The sequence below is a fragment of the Pan paniscus genome, chromosome 15 (assembly GCF_029289425.2).
Source record: "Pan paniscus chromosome 15, NHGRI_mPanPan1-v2.0_pri, whole genome shotgun sequence".
Lineage (NCBI taxonomy): Eukaryota > Metazoa > Chordata > Mammalia > Primates > Hominidae > Pan > Pan paniscus.
The window spans coordinates 32,467,289-32,488,849 of record NC_073264.2 but is presented as its reverse complement, the minus strand read 5'-3'; the positions used below and the strand labels follow the sequence as shown (position 1 = coordinate 32,488,849).

General features: G+C 39.3%; 1 protein-coding gene and 1 non-coding gene across 7 annotated transcripts in view; one reads left to right on the top strand and one right to left on the bottom strand.

Moving 5' to 3' along the window:
• The window catches only part of HECTD1 (HECT domain E3 ubiquitin protein ligase 1), a 106,031-nt gene that overhangs the window by 41,683 nt on the left and 42,787 nt on the right, over nucleotides 1-21,561 (top strand). For all 6 annotated transcript variants that reach the window (XM_055097451.2, XM_034937390.3, XM_055097449.2 and 3 more), the window contains exons 10-16: nucleotides 6,918-7,056; nucleotides 7,211-7,381; nucleotides 13,993-14,215; nucleotides 15,067-15,330; nucleotides 15,430-15,506; nucleotides 19,298-19,432; nucleotides 19,982-20,128. In XM_055097451.2, coding sequence (XP_054953426.1) covers nucleotides 6,918-7,056; nucleotides 7,211-7,381; nucleotides 13,993-14,215; nucleotides 15,067-15,330; nucleotides 15,430-15,506; nucleotides 19,298-19,432; nucleotides 19,982-20,128 — 1,156 coding nt within the window. The remainder of the gene's footprint in view (nucleotides 1-6,917; nucleotides 7,057-7,210; nucleotides 7,382-13,992; nucleotides 14,216-15,066; nucleotides 15,331-15,429; nucleotides 15,507-19,297; nucleotides 19,433-19,981; nucleotides 20,129-21,561) is intronic.
• LOC112437148 (U6 spliceosomal RNA) lies at nucleotides 21,191-21,300 on the bottom strand. Its single transcript, XR_003025797.2, has one exon. It is a non-coding gene; the product is annotated as a U6 spliceosomal RNA (small nuclear RNA).

The following is a 21,561-nucleotide window of genomic DNA, read 5'->3' as shown; positions in this document are numbered from 1 at the left end:
TAGGCCTGTGCACAGTATCTGTTCAGGAAATAAAAGGCAGACAGCAGATCAGTGAAGGCTTCAAAACAGAGATTGGTAGTATCAGTGGTGGAGTAGTTTGTAAAAGCCTGGTTATTTTCTCTGTAAGATAATTAGACTGAGTACTTCTCCACTTTGTTTTAGAAGAAAGCTACATAGAATTTTGAACAGGTCTGATAAGTAAACATCTTAGGAGTTAGTATAAATAACTGGACAAAGATTGAGTCTCCTTTGCAGCAAACTAGATCTTTATGAGGACCTTTCGAAAAAAAAAATTTTTTTTTTGAGACAGAGTCTTGCTCTGTCACCCAGGCTGCAGTGAAGTGGCGTGATCTTGGCTTACTACAGCCTCCGCCTCCTGGGTTCAAGTGATTCTCCTGCCTCAGCCTCCCAGGGGTTTACAGGGATTACAGGCACGCACAACCATGCCCGGCTAATTTTTGTAGTTTTAGTAGAGACGGGGTTTTGCCATGTTGGCCAGCCTGGCCTTAAACTCCTGACCTCAAGTGATCCGCCTGCCTCTGCCTCCTAAAGTGCTGGGATTACAGGAGTGAGCCACTGCGCCTGGCCCTTTAAAAATTTAAAAAAAATGTTTTAGCTACAGGGTCTCACTGTCGCACAGGCTGGAGTATAGTGGATTGCTCATAGCTTACGGCAGCTTCAAACTCCTGGGCTCAAGGGATTTTCCCAACTCAGCCTCCCAAGTACCTGCGACCACAGTTGTGCACCACCACGCCCAGCTAATTTTTTGGGGGAGGAAAGGGGCTCACTCTGTCACCTAGGCTAGAGTGCAGTGGCACAATCTTGGCTCACTGCAGGCTCTGCCTCCCAGGCTCAAGCGATCCTCTCACCTTAGTCTCCCAAGTAGCTGAGACTACAGATGCATGCCACCATGCCTGGCTAAACACCTGGCTAATTAAAATAGTTTTTTTTTTTGTAGAGATGAATTCTTGCTGTGTTGCCCAGACTGGTCTCAAACTCTTGGGCTCAAGCGATCTTCCGACGTCAGCCTCCCAAAGTGTTGGGTTTACAGGCGTGAGCCACCGTGTGTGGTCTGGTTTTCTTTTCTTGCTTTCCGTGTGTGTGTGTGTGTGTGCGTGTGCGTGTGTGTGTGTGTGTGCGCGTGTGTGCGTGCGTGTGTGTGTGTGTCAGGATCTTACCCTGCTGCTCAGGCTGGAGTGCAGTGGCGTGATCTCAGCTCACTGCAGCCTCAGCCTCCTGGGCTCAAGCAATTCTCTAGCCTCCCAAGTTGCTGATACTACAGGCGAGCACCACCACACCTGACTAATTTTTTTATTTTTTTGTGTGTAAACAAGGTCTTACTATGTTGCCCAGACTTGTCTTGAACTCTTAAGCTCTAGTGATCCTCCCAAAGTGCTAGGTTTACAGGTGTGAGCCACTGCGACTGGCCCAATTTTTTTTTTAAAACAATTTGAGAGAAAAAAGTAGACTTGGTGGGATATAGTGGGAAATTGTTCTTGGGTGAAAACATTAAATAATCTAAAGACATAAATTCTTCTAAAATTAATTTGTAGGTTATGCAGTTCTAAAGGAAATAACTACAGAATTTGTTTTAGAACTTGACAGATCCCAAAGTTCATCTGGAAGAATAAATAGGTGAGATTATTAAAGAAAAATCTGAAATGTTAGTGTAACCCTTTAGCAATGAATTTTTATGATAACTAGCAGAGTAGTGTGTAAATCAATGGAATAAAATAGTCCCCCCAATAGAGCCAGTTATATGTAGGTATTGAATGTATTATAATGGATGTTTCTCAGATCATTCAGGGGAGAGGGTACTATTTATTAAGTGGTACTGGAATATCTGCTTTGTAGTTTGATTTTAAAAATCACCCTAATCTTTTATCTTATATTTTAAATCTAAACAAATTCTAAGACTTAAAAACTAAAATATTAGGAAAACAAAAAGATAAGATACTTTTTTTCCCTATCCTCCAAAACTTTTTTTTTTTTTTTTTTTTTGAGACAGTCTTGCTCTGTCACTCAGGTTGGAGTGCAGTAGCATGATCTTGGCTCACTGCAAACCTCTGACTCCCAGGTTCAAGCGATTCTCGTGCCTCAGCCTCCCGAGGAGCTGGGATTAAGGACATGCACCACCATGCCCAGCTAATTTTTGTATTTTGTTAGTAGAGACAGGGTTTCACCATATTGGCCAGGCTGGTCTTGAACTCGTGGCCTCAGGTGATCCACCCTTCTCAGCCTCCCAAAGTGTTGGAATTACAGGCGTGAGCCCCTCCAGAACCTCTGAGCAAAAGAAAATATACTTGAATGTTTATCAGACCTTGATAGGAAGAATGGCTTTTTCTTTTTTTTTTTGAGACAGAGTCCTGCTCTGTTGCACAGGCTGGAGTGCAGTGGCGCCATCTCACCTCCTGAGTAGCTGGGATTACAGGCACACACCACCATGCCCGGCTAATTTTTTTGTGTTTTTAGTAAAAATGGGGTTTTGCCATGTTGGCCGGGCTGGTCTCGAACTCCTCATCTCGGGTGATCTGCCTGCCTTGGCCTCCCAAAGTGCTGGGATTACAGGCGTGATCCACCACACCCAGCCTGGCTTTTTCTTTTTCTTTTTCCTTTCTTTCTTTCTTTCTTTCTTTTTTTTCTTTTTTTTTTGAGACGGGGTGTTGCTATGTCACCCAGACTGGAGTGCATAGTATGATCACAGCTCACTGCAACCTTGAATTCCATGGCACAGTGTATCCTCTTGCCTCAGCCTCTTGAGTAGCTAGAACTGCAGGCACACACCACCAGGTCCAGCTAATTTTTATTTTTAGAGACAGTTTTGCTTTGCTGCCCAGGCTGGTCTTGAACTCCTGGGCTTAAGCAGTTCCCCTGCCTTGACCTCCCAAACTGCGGGATTACAGGCGTGAGCCACTATGCCTGGCTTACTTTAGAAACCTATTTGCATTAGCCAAATGTGTCCTTTTAAATTTATTTTATGTAAAAAACATAAAACTACTACATAACAGAAACAATATTACCTGCAGCCACAAATGTCTCAGAATAGAAACTTTTAATCTAAATAAATTTGCCAGCAGGTGGGTATTTGTTAGCAAATATGACAAAGGGATACTGTCTTTATTATATACAAAGGGTATTTACAAATTGATCGTAAAAATTTCAGAGCCATTTGAGTAAATTAGTCAATGAAATTAAGGCACAGTGTTCAAGAGGAAACACAGCAAAAAATTAATATGGAAAAATGTATTTCCTAGCTGGGTGTGTTAGCTCATGCATGTAATCCCAGCACTTTGGGAGGCTGAGGTGGGAGGATTGCTTGAGTCCAGGAGTTTGAGACCAGCCTGGGCAACTAGTGAAACCCTGTCTCTACAAAACATACAAAAATTAGCTGAGTATGGTGGCGCATACCTGTAGTCCTGGCTACTCGAGAGGCTGAGGTGGGAGGATTGTTTGAGCCTGGGCGGTCGAGGCTGCAGTGAGCTGAGATTGTGCTGCTGCACTCCAGTCTAGATGACAAAGTGAGATGCTGTCTCAAAAAAAAAAAAAAAGTATTTCCTTACTAGTAAAAAGCAAAACATTTTAGAAATAAGTAAAATTTGGTATCATTTTTACCTATTAGACAGTTAAGAAACTTAAAAAATGAGAAATTTTTTTAAGTAAAAAGGAATATTGTAGATATTCATATTTAGTGATAATTTAAGGTGTTAACAACCTTTTTTGAATCAGTTTGCCAATATGAATGCAGTACTCATACACGTTCAATACTTAATGAAAGTGTTTAGGCTGTTAGATCCAAGAATCCCTCTGTACTGAAGGAATATGAAGAAACTGTTTACACAAAAATAAATAGTGCTATTTTTAATAGAAAAGACTGTAAACTAAATGTTCAAAATTTATATAATAGTGTTAAACAGGAAAATTTTATGTTGTGAGTATTATGTATCATCTAATTAAGAGATAGAATTTGAATACAGGCTCTGTAATTTATTAGCTTGGTGATCTTAGTAGACTGACTTAACTATCGCTCAGTATCTTCACTTGTAAATTTGAGATAATAAAACCCACCTCATAGGTTTTGTTGTGTGGGTTAAATGAATTATGTTTTTAAAGTACATAAAAAGGTTACTGCTCATGATGGCTCAGTATATGAGAGAGAGATAGATAAATAACATAAACATTCTAATACATTGTTAATTTAAATAAGTCATGATATAAAACTAATAGTTAAATTCTGGTATTTACAGTGGAATATAAATAAAAACTGGGGCCAGTAATAAAAACCGGAGCCAGGCGCAGTGACTCATGGCTGTAATCCCAGCACTTTGGGAGGCCGAGTAGGGTGGATCTCCTGAGCACAGGATTTCGAGACCAGCCTGGGCAACGTGGTAAAACCCTGTCTCTACAAAAAATAGAAAAATTAGCTGGGCACAGTGGCAGGAGCCTGTAGTCCGAGCTACTTGGGAGGCTGAGGCACGAGAATCACTTGAACCTGGGAGTCGGAGGTTGCAGTGAGTCAAAATCCTGCCACGCACTCCAGCCCGGGGGACAGAGCAAGACCCTGTCTCAAAAAAAAAAAATAAAATTATGGCCAGGTGCGGTGGCTCACGCCTGTAATCCCAGCGCTTTGGAGGCTGAGGCAGGCAGATCACCTGAGGTCAGGAGTTCAAGATCAGCCTGGCCAACATGATGAAACTCCGTCTCTACTAAAACTACAAAAATTAGCTGGGTGTGGTGGTGCACACCTGTAATCACAACTACTCTGGAGGCTGAGACAGGAGAATCGCTTGAACCCAGGAGGTGGAGGTTGCAGTGAGCCGAGATCACACCACTGCACTCCAGCCTGGGTGACAGAGCGAGTCTCTGTCCCCAAAAAAATAAATAAATAAAATTAAAAACAACAAAACAAAAACTGGAAAGAACCAATCCTGTTAGAACAGTTTGTCCTCTGTCCACCCATCATTTTCTGTACTGTACTTGAATTTGTAATAAAGCATATTCCTTCATTAAAGAAATATAATGTTATAACTTCAGCTAGAGAGAGTTATAAAATATGTAGAGACCCTATGCTGTAGAAATACAGCTGTGTCACATGCCTCTCTAGGACATCGGTTGAAAATTTTGCCTCTTTATCCTTCTATCATTCACCTCAAGGGTAATGATATCTACAGCTTAGTGCCTAGAACATTGTTAGATACTTAGAAAATATTTGTTAAATGAATTGATTATTGGCTCTTACATAATAGACAAGCCTTTTTTTTGTTTGTTTGTTTTTGTTTAAGACAGAGTCTGGCTCTGTCGTCCAGGCTGGAGTGCAGTGGCACGATCTTGGCCTGCTGCAACCTCTGCCTCTAGGGTTCAAGCAATTCTTCTGTCTCAGCCTCCTGAGTAGCTGGGACTACATACAGATGCCCACCACCATGCCCGGCTAATTTTTGTATTTTTAGTAGAGACAGGGTTTCACCATATTGGTCAGGCTGGTCTCGAACTCCTGACCTCAGGTGATCCACCTGCCTCAGCCTCCCAAAGTGCTGGGATTACAGGTGTGAACCACCTCGCCCAGCCAAGCCTCATCTTATTAGTAGTTTATTATCATTTAAATGTATGTGAATATGTGTTTTTTATTTTAAAAGATCAGGTTACATGTTATAAAGTTGAGGTTAATTTGGCCGGGCGTGGTGGCTCACGCCTGTAATCCCAGCACTCTGGGAGGCAGAGGCAGGCGGATCACGAGGTCAGGAGATCAAGACCATCTTGGCTAACACAGTGAAACCCCATCTTTACTAAAAATACAAAAAATACAAAAAGCTGAGCGTGGCGGTGTGCGCCTGTAGTCCCAGCTACTCGGGAGGCTGAGGCAGGAGAATGGCGTGAACCCGGGAGGCGGAGGTTGCAGTGAGCCAAGATTGTGCCACTACACTCCAGCCGAGACAACAGAGCAAGACTCTGTCTCCAAAAAAAAAAAAAAAAAAAAAAATTGAGGTTAATTTATGTGACTTTATTGAGTGTCTGCTACGGTCTAAGCAAAGCAGTAAGTGAGTAAAAGGGAAAGGAGGCATACTAATTTGTTAATGATGGGAATATTTTGGGGGCATGGGATTATTAGGATCTCTTATTTTCATTTATATGAGTCCATAGTTGCAGTGAACGTGGATTTTAAATTTGATGAAGGACAAATTAAATCAAAATTTTGTTTTTCATATAAATTACCTAGTATCTTAAGTTCTTAGAGCATTGTATTTTGGATTATAGGAAATTTTAGGTATAATTTGTATCATTTCTTTTCTTTTTTTAATTTTATTTTGTGTTTTGAGATGGAGTCTCCTTCAGTCTCCCAGGATGGAGTACAGTGGCACCATCTCCTGGGTTCAAGTGATTATTCCACCTCAGGCCCCTGAGTAGCTGAGATTACAGGTGCCTGCCACCACGTCTAGCTAATTTTTGTATTTTTAGTAGAGATGGGGTTTCTCCATGTTGGCCAAGCTAGTCTTGAACTCCTGACCTCAAGCGATCCGCCTCCCTCAGCCTCCCAAAATGCAGGGATTACACGCGTGAGCCGCTGCACTGGGCCCCATTTATTTTCTTAGTAGTTGTAGTACTTTTTACTTGATTTTCTAAAATTATCATGACATGTTAACATTCATGCTAGTAAAGTGTAGAATATAGAATAGAAAAGTGCATTTAAGAAAATTATAAGTCATTTTTGGTGAGCTCAATATATTTATAATAGAAAATAAATGGAATTATTTCAAAAATGAACATATAGTGCTGAGTCCCAATTTTTTGTATTTTTTTATTAAGTGTTTTTTTAGCAGAGTGTATAAAATGTAACATTGGATATTTTACTGTTCATTAATGCATGCATTTTGATTTATTTTAACTTCATTTGGCTTCATATAATTCTATTTTTACTTTTCAAGGAAAGCAAGTCTTGCTCTAATTCGAAAAATGATTCATTTTTGCTCTGAAGCACTGTTAAAAGAAGTTTGTGATTCTGATGTTGGTCACAATTTGCCTACAATACTAGTGGAAATCACTGCAACTGTCCTGGATCAAGAGGTCCGTTTCTTTTTCAAAACTCTTTAGCATTAATTTCCTTTAGCTAGTAGTCTGAAATAAAATTTTTGTTTTAATTTCAGTAAATCATGTTGTGCAAATTACTGCATTTCTCTACTCCTGGCAACTAAACTTATTTTTATTTTTTATTTTTCAGGATGATGATGATGGCCACTTGCTGGCTTTGCAGATCATAAGGGATTTAGTAGATAAAGGTGGTGATACATTTTTGGATCAGCTAGCCAGACTTGGTGTAATTAGCAAAGTGTCAACGTTGGCAGGTCCTTCCTCTGATGATGAGAATGAAGAGGAATCAAAACCAGAAAAAGTGAGTGGTCTTAATTATAGAGGTATCAGGAAGAGTTTTTTTTTTTTTTTGAGGAAAATCTAGTTTCAATTTTTGATGGTTTTTGACAGGATAATGACAATATGAAATAGTTCTGTATATTTTTTAAATTGGTCAATTTTCTTATAAAACATTTTGATCAACAATTTTAAACATACAGAAATGTTGCAAATATAGTTAAAGAATATCAGAATACTCTCTATCCAAATTCACTAGTTATTAACATTTTGCCCCATTTCCTTTAACATTTTTTCAGACACGTATCTGTTTGTGTGTGTGTGTGTGTGTGTATGTGTGTACTTTTTTTTTGAGATGGAGTTTCGCTGTTGTTGTCCAGGATGGAGTGCAATGTTGTGATCTCAGCTCACTGCAACCTTCACCTCCCTGGCTAATTTTGTATTTTTAGTAGAGACGGGGTTTCTCCATGTTGGTCAGGCTGGTCTCAAACTCCTGACCTCAGGTAATCCGCCTGCCCTGACCTCCCAAAGGCTGAGGTTGCAGTGAGCCGAGATCGCACCACCGCATTCCAGCCTGGGCGACAGAGTGAGACTCCAACTTTTTTTTTTTTGAGACAGAGTCTCGCTCTGTCACCCAGGCTGGAGTGCAGTGGCGCGATCTCGGCTCACTGCAAGCTCCGCCTCCTGGGTTCACGCCATTCTCCTGCCTCAGCCTCCCCAGTAGCTGGGACTACAGGCGCCTGCCACCATGCCTGGCTAATTTTTTGTACTTTCAATAGAGACAGGGTTTCACCATGCTAGCCAGGATGGTCTCGATCTCCTGACCTCGTGATCCGCCCGCCTCTGCCTCCCAGAGTGCTGGGATTACAGGTGTGAGCCACCGCACCCGGCCTGAGACTCCATCTTAAAAAAAAAAAAAAATTGATGGTTAGCTGAATACAGAGTTTTACCTTTTAACCTAAATATTTCACCAGAAAAAAACCAGGACATAGTTGTAGTATAATTATCAAAATCGTACTAATCAGAAAATTTAATATTTATGTAACACTAATATATTCTCTGGAGACATATTTAGATTTTGCCATTGTCTTTAATGTCCTTCATAGTAATTTTTTTTTCTGGTCCACAATGAAATCCAGGAGCACACATTACATTGGTTATCATATTCCTGAGAACCTGCGATAGTTTGTCCTGAGAACCTACAACAGTCTGTCAGCCTTCCTTTTATTTTCATAGCTTTGGTGTTTATGAAGAGAATAGAACAGTTAATTTGAACAAAGAGCCTAACTTTGTGTCATGTTTCTTTGTGATTAAATTCAGCTTATGTGTTTTAGCAAAAGTCCTATAGAGGTGATACTATGCTCTTCTAGGTGCATAATGTTCCTTCTTGGAGGCACATTTGTGTCTCTTTGCCCTGTTGGTTATGATAACTTGGATCACTTGCTTAAATTTTTCTCTTCCAGGTTTCTCTACTGTAAAGTTGTAAAGTTGCTCTTTTCCTTTTTTTTTTTTTTTTTTTTTTTTTGAGACGGTATCTTGCTCTGTTGCTGAGGCTGGAGTGCAATGGCATGATCTCGGCTCACCGCCCCCTCCACCTTCTGGGTTAAAGCGACTCTCATGCCTCAGCCTCCGGCGTAGCTGGGATTACAGGCACATACCACCACGCCCAGCTAATTTTTGAATTTTTAGTAGAGACAGGGTTTCATCATATTGGCCAGGCCAGTCTCGAACTTCTGACCTAGGTGATCCACCCACCTCGGCCTCCCAAACTGTTGGTATTACAGGCGTGAGTCACTGCTCCTGGCCTCTTTTTCCTTTTGTAATAAGTAATTTGTAGGGACATAATTCCAGACTGTGTAAATATGCTGTTTCTCAGTAAATTTAACCCAGCAATTTCTGTATTCATTGGTAACTCTTGCCTTAGACTGCAAATTTAAATATACCTTTTCCGTCTCTAGTGGTTCCCAGCAAGATTTATTTCTAATATTTAGTGAATGCTTACTGTGTGTTAATAACAGGGTAGTAATATTTTTGAAAAAAATGGTGGCATATGAGTTATAATTGTAGAATCTCGAGGGTGGTGAAAGAGAGAGTGTGTATGTGTTACCCAAATCTGGTTAATCGTCAGAATTACTGGGGGATTTAAGGAAAAACAAAACAAAAATATTATCCGAGTTTATTTTCTGGAACTCTCTCTCAAGAAATAGGTTACAGCAATCCCAACCAAGATCCCAGCAGTCTTTTTGTAGAAATTAACAAGGAGATTCTAGGCTGAGTGCAGTGGCTCATGCCTGTAATCCCAGCACTTTGGGAGGCCGAGGCAGGGAGATCACCTGAGATCAGAAGTTCGAAACCAGCCTGGCCAACATTGTGAAACCCCATCTCTACAAAAAATACAAAAATGAGCCAGGCATGGTAGCACTTGGCTGTCGTCCCAGCTACTCAGGAGGCTGAGGCAGGAGAATCACTTGAACCTGGGAGGCGGAGGTTGCAGTGAGCTGAGATCGCGCCACTGTACTCCAGCCTGGGCGACAGAGCAAGACTCCATCTCAAAAAAAGAAAAAAAAAATTAGCTGGGCGTGGTGGCACACACCTGTAATCCCAGCTACTTGGGAGGGTGAGGCAGGAGAATTGCTTGAACCTGGGAGGCAGAGGTTGCAGTGAGCCGAGATTGGATCGTGCCATTGCACTCCAGTCTGGTTGACAGAACAGAACTCCATCTCAAAAAAAAAAAAAAAAAAACAAGGAGAGTCTAACATTTGTATATAAATGTAATAGCCAAAGCAACCTGGAAAAGGAGCAGCGTAGAAGGATATACATCAATTTCAACTCTTTTATAAAACTTTGGTAATCAAGAAAGTGTCACAATAGTGTAAAGATAGATTAATGACCCACTACACATATGGCCAATTGATTTTCAACAAAAGTGCTAAGACCACCAAGAAAGGATGATCTTTTCAAAAAATGAACAAGCCAATAGCATATGCAAAATAATTAAACCTCAACCCTTACCACATATATATATATTTGTATCATTTCTTTTTTTGTTTTGTTTTGTTTTTTGAGATTGAGTCTCCCTTAGTCTCAACCCTTACTACCCATGTATATATATAGCATTATATATATACATTATGTATATACATGGTTAGGGTCCCATATACAAAAATTAACAAAATGAACCATAGACTAAAATGTATACACTAAAATTATGAAACTTCTAGAGGAAAAGAGAAAATCTTAGTGACCTTGGACTTGGGAAAGATTTTGTAAATTAAACTTCAAAAGGTTATACTGTAAAAGAACAAATAATTGGTAAGTTGTACTTCATCATTACACACTTATGCTCTTCAAAATACGTTGAAATGGTCGGCTGGGCATGATGCCTCATGCCTGTAATCCCAGCACTTTGGGGAGGCTCAGGTAGGAGAATTACTTGAGCCCAGGAGTTCGAGACCAGTCTGGGCAACATGGTGAGGTGAGTCCCTGTCTCTGTTTTTTTTTTTTTTTTTTTTGAGATGGAGTCTCGCTCTGTCGTGATCTCAGCTCACTGCTAGCTCTGCCTCCCAGGTTCACGCCATTCTCCTACCTCAGCCTCCCGAGTAGCTGGGACTACAGACGCCCGCCACAATGCCCGGCTAATTTTTTGTATTTTTAGCAGAGACAGGGTTTTACCGTGTTAGCCAGGATGGTCTCGATCTCCTGACCTCTTGATCCGCCCGCCTTGGCCTCCCAAAGTGCTGGGATTACAGGCATGAGCCACCACGCCTGGCCGACCCATCTCTATTTTTATTTTAAAAAAAAAAAAGAAAAGGCAAGCCAGATAATTCTCTCAGATTTTATGTATCTGAAAATTATTTGGCCTTCTTTCTAATTTTTTCTTTTTTGAGACAGGGTCTCGCTTTGTCACCCAGGCTAGAGTGCAGTGGTGTGATCTCGGCTCACTGCAACCTCTGCCTCCCGGGTTCAAGCAATTCTCCTGCCTCAGCCTCCCAAGTAGCTGGAATTACAGGTGCACACTACCATGCTCAGCTAAGTTTTGTATTTTTAGTAGAGACAAGGTTTTACCATGTTGGCCAGGGTGGTCTCGAACTCGTGATCTCAAAGTGATCCACCGCACCTGGCCTCTTTATTTATTGTTTAATTAAAAAAATATTTATTTTATTTTTGTAGAGATGCGGGTCTCACAATGTTGCCAAGGCTAGGTTGGTTTTTGGCCTCAAGTTATCCTCCTGCCTTGGCCTTCCAAAGTGCTGAGATTACAGGTGTGAGCCACTGTGCTTCTTTGTCTAGTAAGTTTTGATTTGCTACTGGATATTGTAAATGTGATGATGTTGGGCTCTGGGCTTTGTGGTCTTTTGTAAAGAATATTGGGTTTTGGCCAGGTACCTTGGCTCATGCCTGTAACTCCAGCACTTTGGGAGGCCGAGGCGGACAGGTCGCTTGAGCCCACGAATTCGAGCCTAGCCTAGGTAACATGGCAAAACTCTGTCTCTACAAAGAATACAAAATTGTCATTGCATGGTGGCAGAATAGCTTTTACTCTAGGGAACTTCACCGCTATGATCCCAAATTTGTGATTTCTTTGAATTCACTGAATATCCTGGTGATCTATGAGGATTTTCTACTCTGGCTGTTTGGAATGCAAATGTCTGGCTACTTGTATGATCTCTTACAACTTTCCAGTTGTTCTTTGCCCAATCTTATGCAGTATCACCCCGTATATAAGTGTAGTACTCAGTGGAAACTACTTTGCAGATTTTTGGAGAGGCTTTTTCTCTTTAGTTCCCTAATAGTGAACTCAGCCTCCACATATTCCAGTTGCCTCAAACTTCTCAAACTCTGATCTCTATTTTCTTAACTTGTACTGCTAGGATCTGTTCCCCTTCCACATGAGCTTAGCCAGAAAATGGTCTCTGGTTCTAAGAGACTTGCTTTGTTTGCTTTCATTTTCTTGGGGATCATAGTCCTGCATTGACTGTTCTTTAGTGTTTGAAAACACATTTTTCGTATATCTTGTCTATATTTTAGTTGTTTATGATGGACCTATTTAGATAATTTAATATCTTTTTTTATGTGAATATTTTCCATTTTTAAATATGTCCAAAAAAAGTTTTAGGAACACAGGCTGAGCTACAAAATGTTTATACATTTTTTTTTAAAAAAAAACATGCTGAGTCAGGCGCGGTGGCTCACGCCTGTAATCCCAGCACTTTGAGATGGAGGAGGGCAGATCGTGAGGTCAGAAGATAGAGACCATCCTGGCTAACACGGTGAAACACCATCTCTACTAAAAATACAAAAAATTAGTCCAGCGTATTGGCGGGCGCCTTTAGTCCCAGCTACTTGGGAGGCTGAGGCAGGAGAATGGCGTGAACCCGGGAGGTGGAGCTTGCAGTAAGTGGAGATTGTGCCACTGCACTCCAGCCTGGGTGACAGAGCGAGACTCTGTCTCAAAAAAAAAAAAAAAAAATGCTCTAACTAAAATACTTGTATGATCATGGGAATGAGTATATTTGATTCACTTGGCTAAGGGTGGGGTCTTGGAATGAATGAATGAATTTTATTTACTTATAATAGATAATATATATTATATATAAATTATAAATATATATATTTATAGAGAGACACTGTCTCTATTATCTATATAGAGGTTGTAGATAATGTCTCTATTATTATAGAGAGAGTGAGACCCTGTCTCTATTATCTATATAGAGATTATAGATAGTGTCTTTATTATCTAGATAGATAGATAGATATAGATAATAGAGACAGAGTCCCGATCTGTTACCCAGGCTGGAGTTCTGTGGCATAGTCCTTCACTATAACCTCAAATTCCAGGGCCCAGGCAGTCTTCGTGCTTCAACTTCTCCAGTAGCTAGGACTACAGGTGCGCACTACCACCCTCAACTAATTTTTAATTTTTTTTTTTGTGGAGACAGACTCGCTACGTTGCCCAGGCTGATCTTGAACTCATGGCCTAAGCAATCCTCCTGCCTTGGCCTCCCAAAGTGTTGGGGTTACAGGCATGAGCCATTACTGTCAGCCAAAATTTATCTTTAAAAAGCTTCTTTGGTGATTCTGTTACACACTTCACTTTGGATACCATTGAGCCTCTCTAAATCATCACTGATTACAAATAGGCCCAGAGATGTAATGAGTTCACCAAGGTTTTAGGTTATTATGTTGTTGTGTGTAGTGCTCTAATCCATTAGTCTTTACCCCACTACACCTGGACATGATATAATATAGGTCATTATTTACATGAATTTCTTAATATTTTTAACACTTATTTGTAAGATTTAGTTATAGGTAATTAATTAGTCAGAATTGAGAGCCAGGTGCTGTGGCTTGGACCTGTAATCCCAGCTACTTGGGAGGTTGAGGTGGAAGGATTGCCTGAGGCCAGGAGTTAGAGGCTGCAGTAAGCTATGATGACACTATTGCACACCAGCCTGGATGACAGAGTTGAGACCATGTTTCTAAAAGGGGGGAAAAAGATTAAGCTACAGGCAATTGAGTATTATGTTCAGAGTATTTAAATTTGAAATTAAATTAGATTCATGTTTTTAAAATATGTATGAATATTTGAAATTGAAATTATTTTCCATGTTTAATTGAATAATTCTACACATTTAGGAAGATGAACCACAGGAAGATGCTAAAGAATTGCAGCAAGGTAAACCATATCATTGGAGAGACTGGTCAATCATTAGGGGAAGGGACTGCTTATATATTTGGAGTGATGCAGCAGCCTTGGAATTATCTAATGGCAGTAATGGATGGTTCAGATTTATCTTGGATGGAAAACTTGCCACCATGTATTCAAGTGGTAGTCCGGAAGGTGGATCTGACAGTTCAGGTAATATTTTGTTTCAATTAAAATATTTTCCTAGTTTCTACAGTTTGGTTTTTTTCTCATATTTTTGCTGCCATTGTCAAGGTATTTTATTTTTTTGAGACGGAGTCTCACTCTGTCACCCAGGCTGGAGTGCAGTGGTGCGATCTCGGCTCACTGCAGCCTCCACCTCTCATGTTCAAGCAATTCTCCTGTCTCACCCTCCTGAGTAGCTGGGACTACAGGCACCTGTCACGATGCCCGGCTAATTTTTCTATTTTTAGTAGAGATGGGGTTTCACCTTGTTGGTCAGGCTAGTCTCGAACTCCTGACCTCAGGTGATCCCCCTACCTCGGCCTCCCAACGTGCTGGAGTTACAGGTGTGAGCCACTGCGCCTAGCTTGTCATGGTATTTTTAAAAAATATTTGTTTCTTTATTTTTTAATATCAATTTCTTTTGTATCAGTAGAGAAAAATTATTATACCATGAAAATATTTCCTAAATGTCTTTTTACTGCATGGGACAAGGAACAACACTGTATCTACTTTTTAAAAAAATATCTTTACAAATATAGCTCCTTTTTTTTTTTTTTTTTTGGACAGAGTGTCTTACTCTGTCTCCCAGGCTAGAGAGCGGTGGTGTGATCATAGCTCATTGCAGCCTCAAACTCGTGAGCTCAAGTGATCATCTCGCCTTAGCTTCCCAAGTAGCTGGGACTACAGATGCGTACCACCATGCCTGGCTAATATTTCCAGTTTCTAATTTAGTTTTATTGTTTAAAATTTACATTTTAATAGGTCTTTTTTTCCTAAGAGAAAATACATGTCATACTTGAAAGAAATAAGATTTTGAAACAAGTATTTTGTCTTTATAGAAAGCCGAAGTGAATTCTTAGAGAAGTTACAAAGAGCTCGAGGCCAAGTAAAGCCATCTACTTCAAGTCAACCTATACTGTCAGCACCAGGACCCACTAAACTTACTGTAGGAAATTGGTCACTGACATGTTTGAAAGAAGGAGAAATTGCTATTCATAATTCAGATGGTCAGCAAGCTACAATATTGAAAGAAGATTTACCTGGTTTTGTATTTGAATCTAATAGAGGAACCAAACATTCATTTACTGCAGAAACTTCCCTGGGTAAGTATGTAGATATGTAAGTTTATTGGGTACAAATAAATGAATATGTTAAATCGTAACAAAGTAAGCTCTGTGAATATTCTTTTTTTTCCCCCCAAGGTTCAGAATTTGTGACTGGCTGGACTGGCAAAAGAGGCAGAAAACTGAAATCTAAGTTAGAAAAAACAAAGCAAAAGGTATATCTGTTGGATGTGCTTTATTCTTGTCTTTTATACTGATTTGGTAAATTTTCAGTGGTAAAGTATAAGCACTGAAAAAAATTGAGCCATAGAACGTAAGCAGCCCTAATATAATATATTTTTAGTTTTTCTATTTTCTGTGTTTTCTTAAATATTTATTTACATATAATTTTTATACCTATACTAAATACCAACATTAAAACAGAATCAAAATGGATGTTAATATGAAACAAAATGTAAATTACTTGACTTATTAATTGCACAAAAAATTCAACTCATTGAGATTATTAATGATACTAGGATATTTTTAGTGTTGTAGTGGGATTGAAAATGACTTGTATTTTACAATCTGGGTTAATACCTTGTGATACAGCAAACTTAATTGCCTGGTTCTAAATTCAGATTATTTTGATACTTAGTTTAATGGCTATCTCAGCTGAAATTATTACTTCAAGAAGATACAGTAGCAGATGCATAATTGACAATTTTTTTATGCTTTCATCAGGTTTGCATTATTACTTTAAAATATGGCCAGTATATTTCCATGTTTATTGTTCTTGCATTTTTTTTTTCATTTTTAAAAAAGAACTTAAGTAAGATAATCTCATAGTTAGAGTCAACATTTTCTGGTGACTAGTATGTTTATTTTACCTATAATGGTAATATAAAATAGGATTTTTAAAATTTGTTTTGTTTTGAAACAGTCTCTCTGTATTGTCCAGGCTGGTCTAAAATACCTGAGTGCAAGTAATCCTCCTGCCTCAGCCTCCCAAGTAGCTGGGACTACAGGCGCTATGCCTGGTTCTAAGATAGTTTTTAAATACAGTATGCAAAGAATACTTGTATATGATTAGGATTAGGGGAGAATTCTTGTGTTTTTATGGCTTTGACCAGAGAAATTGTAATAATGATGTTTCTATTTTTTTTTTAAACAAACTTAGTGAAACCCTTGTAATGTTTTTTTTGAGACTCGGTTTCGCTCTTGATGCCCAAACTGTAGAATGGTACAGTCTCAGCTCACTGTAACCTCTGCCTCCTGGGTTCAGGCTATTCTCCTGCTTCAGCCTCCTGAGTAGCTGGGATTACAGGTGCCTGCCACCATGCCCAGCTAATTTTTTGTATTTTTAGTAGAGACGGGGTTTCACCATGTTGGCCAGGCTGGTCTGAAACTCCTGACCTCAGGTGATCCACCCTCCTCAGCCTTCCAAAGTGCTGGGATTACAGGCATTTGCCACCGTGCCCGTCCTGTAATAGTGGTTTTCATTTGAAGCGGATGTTTTATATAAAGATGTTCACATCTTTATTTCCTGTTTGAATGTGCTAGGTTATCCCAAATATATTTGCAGGTGGTATACTTTGGAAAGAACATAGCTTTTTTATTTATTTATTTTTATTTTTATTTTTTTTGAGATGGATTCTCACTCTGTCACCCAGACTGGAGTGCAGCGGTGCGATCTCGGCTCACTGCAACCTCTGCCTCCCCAGGTTCAAGTGATTCTCCTCCCTCAGCCTTCCGAGTAGCTGGGACTACAAGCACGTACCACCATGCCCAGTTACTTTTTTGTATTTTTAGTAGAGACAGGGTTTCACTGTGTTAGCCAGGATAGTCTCCATCTCCTGACCTCAAGTGATCCACCTGCCTCGGCCTCCCAAAGTAGTGGGATTACAGGCATGAGCCACCACATCCGGCCAACAGTAGTTACATTTTATAAAGTTATTGTGAATACTGAACCATTGCTTGTGGGAGAAATACTGGATTAGATTTCTTCTAGGCCTAAGGCCTGTTGTGACAACATTTTTTCACCTTGTTTTTTAGTATGTTTTTGTTTAAAGACACCTTATTTGCTATGTATTGTTTTTTGAGACAGAGTCTCACTCTGTTTCCTATGTTGGAGGGCAGTGGCACAGTCTCAGCTCCCTGCAACCTCCGCCTTCCAGGTTCTCACCTGCCTCAGCCTCCCAAATACCTGGGATTACAGGTGCACGCCACCATGCCCGGCTCATTTTTGCATTTTTAGTAGAGACGGGGTTTCACCATGTTGGCCAGGCTGGTCTCAAACTCCTACCTCAAGTGATCTGCCCGCCTTGGCCTCCCAAAAAGCTATCATTACAGGCCTGAGCCACTGCACCCAGCCTGATATGTATTGTTGATTTATTAATATTGAACTGGCCAACAGCACTGCTATGCTTGAACAAAGCTTATTTTAGCACACACTTTTTTTTTTTTTTCTTGTAAGGTACATCACAGTCTTCTTGTGCTTAGAAACACTGGATAGCACTTAAGCACTATGTTTGGGGGCCATTTTAAACAATGAAATCAGGAAGAAAAAGCCCCAAAATTCAAAATATGTGACACTAAGTAGATTGTGAATAGGGCACTTGTTTATAGTATGAGACCTGAAGCAAGAAAGAGTGTCACCTTTTTGAATTCTGCTGGGAACATGCATATTGGGCACCTTAAATTTATTGCTGCACTGTGCATGTCTGTCAATGAATGTGAAAGCTCTGCAATGATTGATTTTGAGGTTACAAATTTTAATGAATACTCATATTTGCAAGCATGGAACCGTTGAATAATCTGACTATAAATCACCTATCTCAAGAGTTTTTTGGAATACCTAATATGTCGTATTAACCAACCAAATCCAAACTACAGGATACTGAAATTTCATAACACAAACTAAAAAAAATCAGTGAGAACATTGTCTCAATCCTGTATTCTCATTAAAAAAAAAAAAATTATGGAGGGTGTGGAGTGAGGGTGGCAAGGGTTCCAGAACTGTTGGGTACTATGCTCACTACCTGGGTGTTGAGATCATTTGTATTGCAAACCTTAACATCACACAATATACCCATGTAACCTGCACATGTACCCCGAATCTAAAATAAAAGTTGAAATTATAAGAAAAAAATTTAAAAAATTACTGCTTCACTTTCTTGGTTTGAAATCAGTAGCAACTCAGTGAGTAGGTGGCTATCCTTTTGCATATATAAACAAGTATGCATCAAAATATTTTAGGCAAAAATAATTTTAACTAATTTATTTTTTTTTTTTTTATTTTTTGAGGCAAAGTCTTGCTCTGTCACCCAGGCACTGGCACAATCTTGGCTCACTGCAGCCTCCACCTCCCGGGTTCAAATGATTGTCCCGCCTCAGTCTCCTGAGTAGCTGGGACTATAGGCATGCACAACCATGCCCAGCTAATTTTATTTTTAATTTTTAGTAGAGACGAGGTTTCACCATGTTGGCCAGGCTGGTCTTGAACTCCTGACTGACCTCAAGTGATCTGCCTGCCTTGGCCTCCCAAAGTGCTAGGATTACAAGCATGAGCCACCACACCAGTATTAATTATTAATACTGTTTTATAAAGAGATAGTTTCTTCAAACTTGTCTTATATCCATGATTGCCATCTTTTAATTCTGAAGGGCATACCAAAATAGAATAGAAAGTATTATTAAGTAGTTTAGAGAGATACGTTTTTTTCTGTTGCATTAGAGTTATGCTGGGTTTGTTTGGGATTAAAATGGCATTAGGTGAATCCTAAATTTACATTACTTAAGCATATATTTGTAAATAATATCATGTACTAAATTTCATCAGACCCAGAACATACATAGGTTGTTTCCTCAAATAACTGTAACTTCGAGAGCTCATTTGTGCCCAAATGACAGTACATACGTACCTTTTCGTGGTGAAATATGTAAATACAAGTGTCTATAAAAGTGAAGATTTGGTAAAATTATTAATTGTAGTAAAAATTCACATTTGTTATGTTTATTTTGGTAGGTACGAACTATGGCTCGAGATTTATACGATGACCATTTTAAAGCTGTTGAAAGCATGCCTCGTGGAGTAGTGGTAACACTCAGAAACATAGCAACTCAGTTAGAGTCATCTTGGGAACTTCATACAAATAGACAAGTATGTCATCCTCTAGATTTTAATGATGTGTAGTGAATTTTAGTTTGATGTCTTCCCCTCTATCCTTTATGTCATGGGTATTGAGTAGGGGGTCAGCAAATTATGGCCCAGGAGCCAAATCTGGCCTGCTCCCCATTTTCGTATGGCTTTATGAGGTAAGAATGGTTTTTATACTTTTAAATGATTGAAAACAAACCAGAAGGACAATTTCAAGACATATGAAAATCAGATTTCGGTATCCATATAATTTAATCACACATAGCCATGCTTATTCATTTACATATTGTCTATGACTACTTTGGTGCTACAGGGGCGTGGTTGAATAGCTGTGATGTAGACTATATGGCCTGCAAAGCCTAAACTGTTTGCACTGGGCCCTTTACGAAAACGTTTGCTGACCTCTGGTAGACATAATTTGTGTTAATAATTTGAACTTTTAATTTTGCTTAATATCTAAATTATTGTCATGATAATTGATGTTCTGATAAGTTATTTTAAGAGCTATGTTTATGTTTTTGATTGCCTTCATTAAATTTTTTTTTCTTTTAGTGTATTGAGAGTGAGAACACTTGGAGAGATTTAATGAAGACAGCTTTAGAAAACCTAATTGTACTTTTGAAGGATGAAAACACAATTTCACCATATGAAATGTGTAGCAGTGGCTTGGTACAAGCACTTCTTACTGTGTTAAACAATGTAAGTTTATCAAGTAGTAAAGAACAAAAATACAGTTTTAAAAATTATTTGTAGTTACTCCTTCGGTAGAGTGGTTTTTAGTTTGTTTTGTCAAGAAATATTTAAAAGCTGAATGATGTTAATATTTCTAATTTCTTCAGCCTTTAAGTTTTATGATTAGTTTGAGCCAAATGAATTAAATAATTGTTTATTTTGATTTCTAAGTTCCCAGTTACAATTTGCTAAAGGTTTTGTTGACTAAAAACACTTCAGCTTGATTTGTTATTATTCACTCCTCTGATTTTTACATAAGTTATATAAAATAGAATATGTCTGTAGACCTTAAGTACCCAAGTTATATGCATAATGTATGAACAATGAAAGTTTAGGAAGTTTATGATGGAAGGAACTCTCCACAGGGCTTGTTTTCCAAAGAAAAGTGTTGTTTGGAGGAGCAAAGTTATAAGCCTACCTAAGCATATCATAAAGCTGTTCAAAAATAACTCAGACTCAGTCTTGTGGATGGAAATGTAGCGCTCGAGTCACATTCTGCTTAAAGTTATAACAAATACAGATGAGTTAAAAGGAAAAAAGTTTAGGAAGTTTATGTGAAAATTTGATAAATATTTGCTAATAACCTTATATATTTTTTCGATTTAAGAATGTCTCTTTATTGTGGTAAAACTTTATTCCTTTGTTTATATATTTATTTATTTTTGACACAGAGTCTCGCTTTGTCGCCCAGGCTTGAGTGCAGTGGCGCAGTCCTGACTCACTGCAGCCTCTGCCTCCTGGGCTCAAGTGATTCTCCTGCCTTAGCCTCCTGAGTAGCTGGGATTACAGGCACCTGCCACCACGCCCGGCTAATTTTTGTATTTTTAGTAGAGACGAGGTTTTGTCATGTTGGCCAGGCTGGTTTCGCACTCCTGACCTCAAGTGACCCGCCCGCCTTTGCCTCCCAAGTGCTGGGATTACAGGCATGAGCCACTGCACCTGGCTCTTTTTTCCTTTATTTTAATAAAAGAATTATATTCATTTCAGTTCTACTTAGTTTTATTTATTTAATTAATTAATTATATTTTTAAAAATTTGGAATGCTTCACGAATTTGTGTGTCATCCTTGTGCAAGGGCCATACTAATCTTCTCTGTATCATTTCAGTTTTGGTATACGTACTGCTGAAACGTGGACTACTCAGTTCTTTTTAGTGTGTGTGCATGTGTGTATGTGCATCTGTGTGTTCGCCATGATGCCTAGGCTGGGCTCAAGCGATCTGCCTTCCTTGGCCTCCCAAGGTGCTGGGATTACAGGTGTGAGCCACTGTGCCTGGCCAGAGTTGATTTCTTGATCTTAATCATTGTATGTGCTGATGCACTCTTAAGATTTACTTTAGGCTGGGCGCGGTGGCTCGTGCCTGTAATCCTAGCACTCTAGGAGGCTGAGGTGGGCAGAACC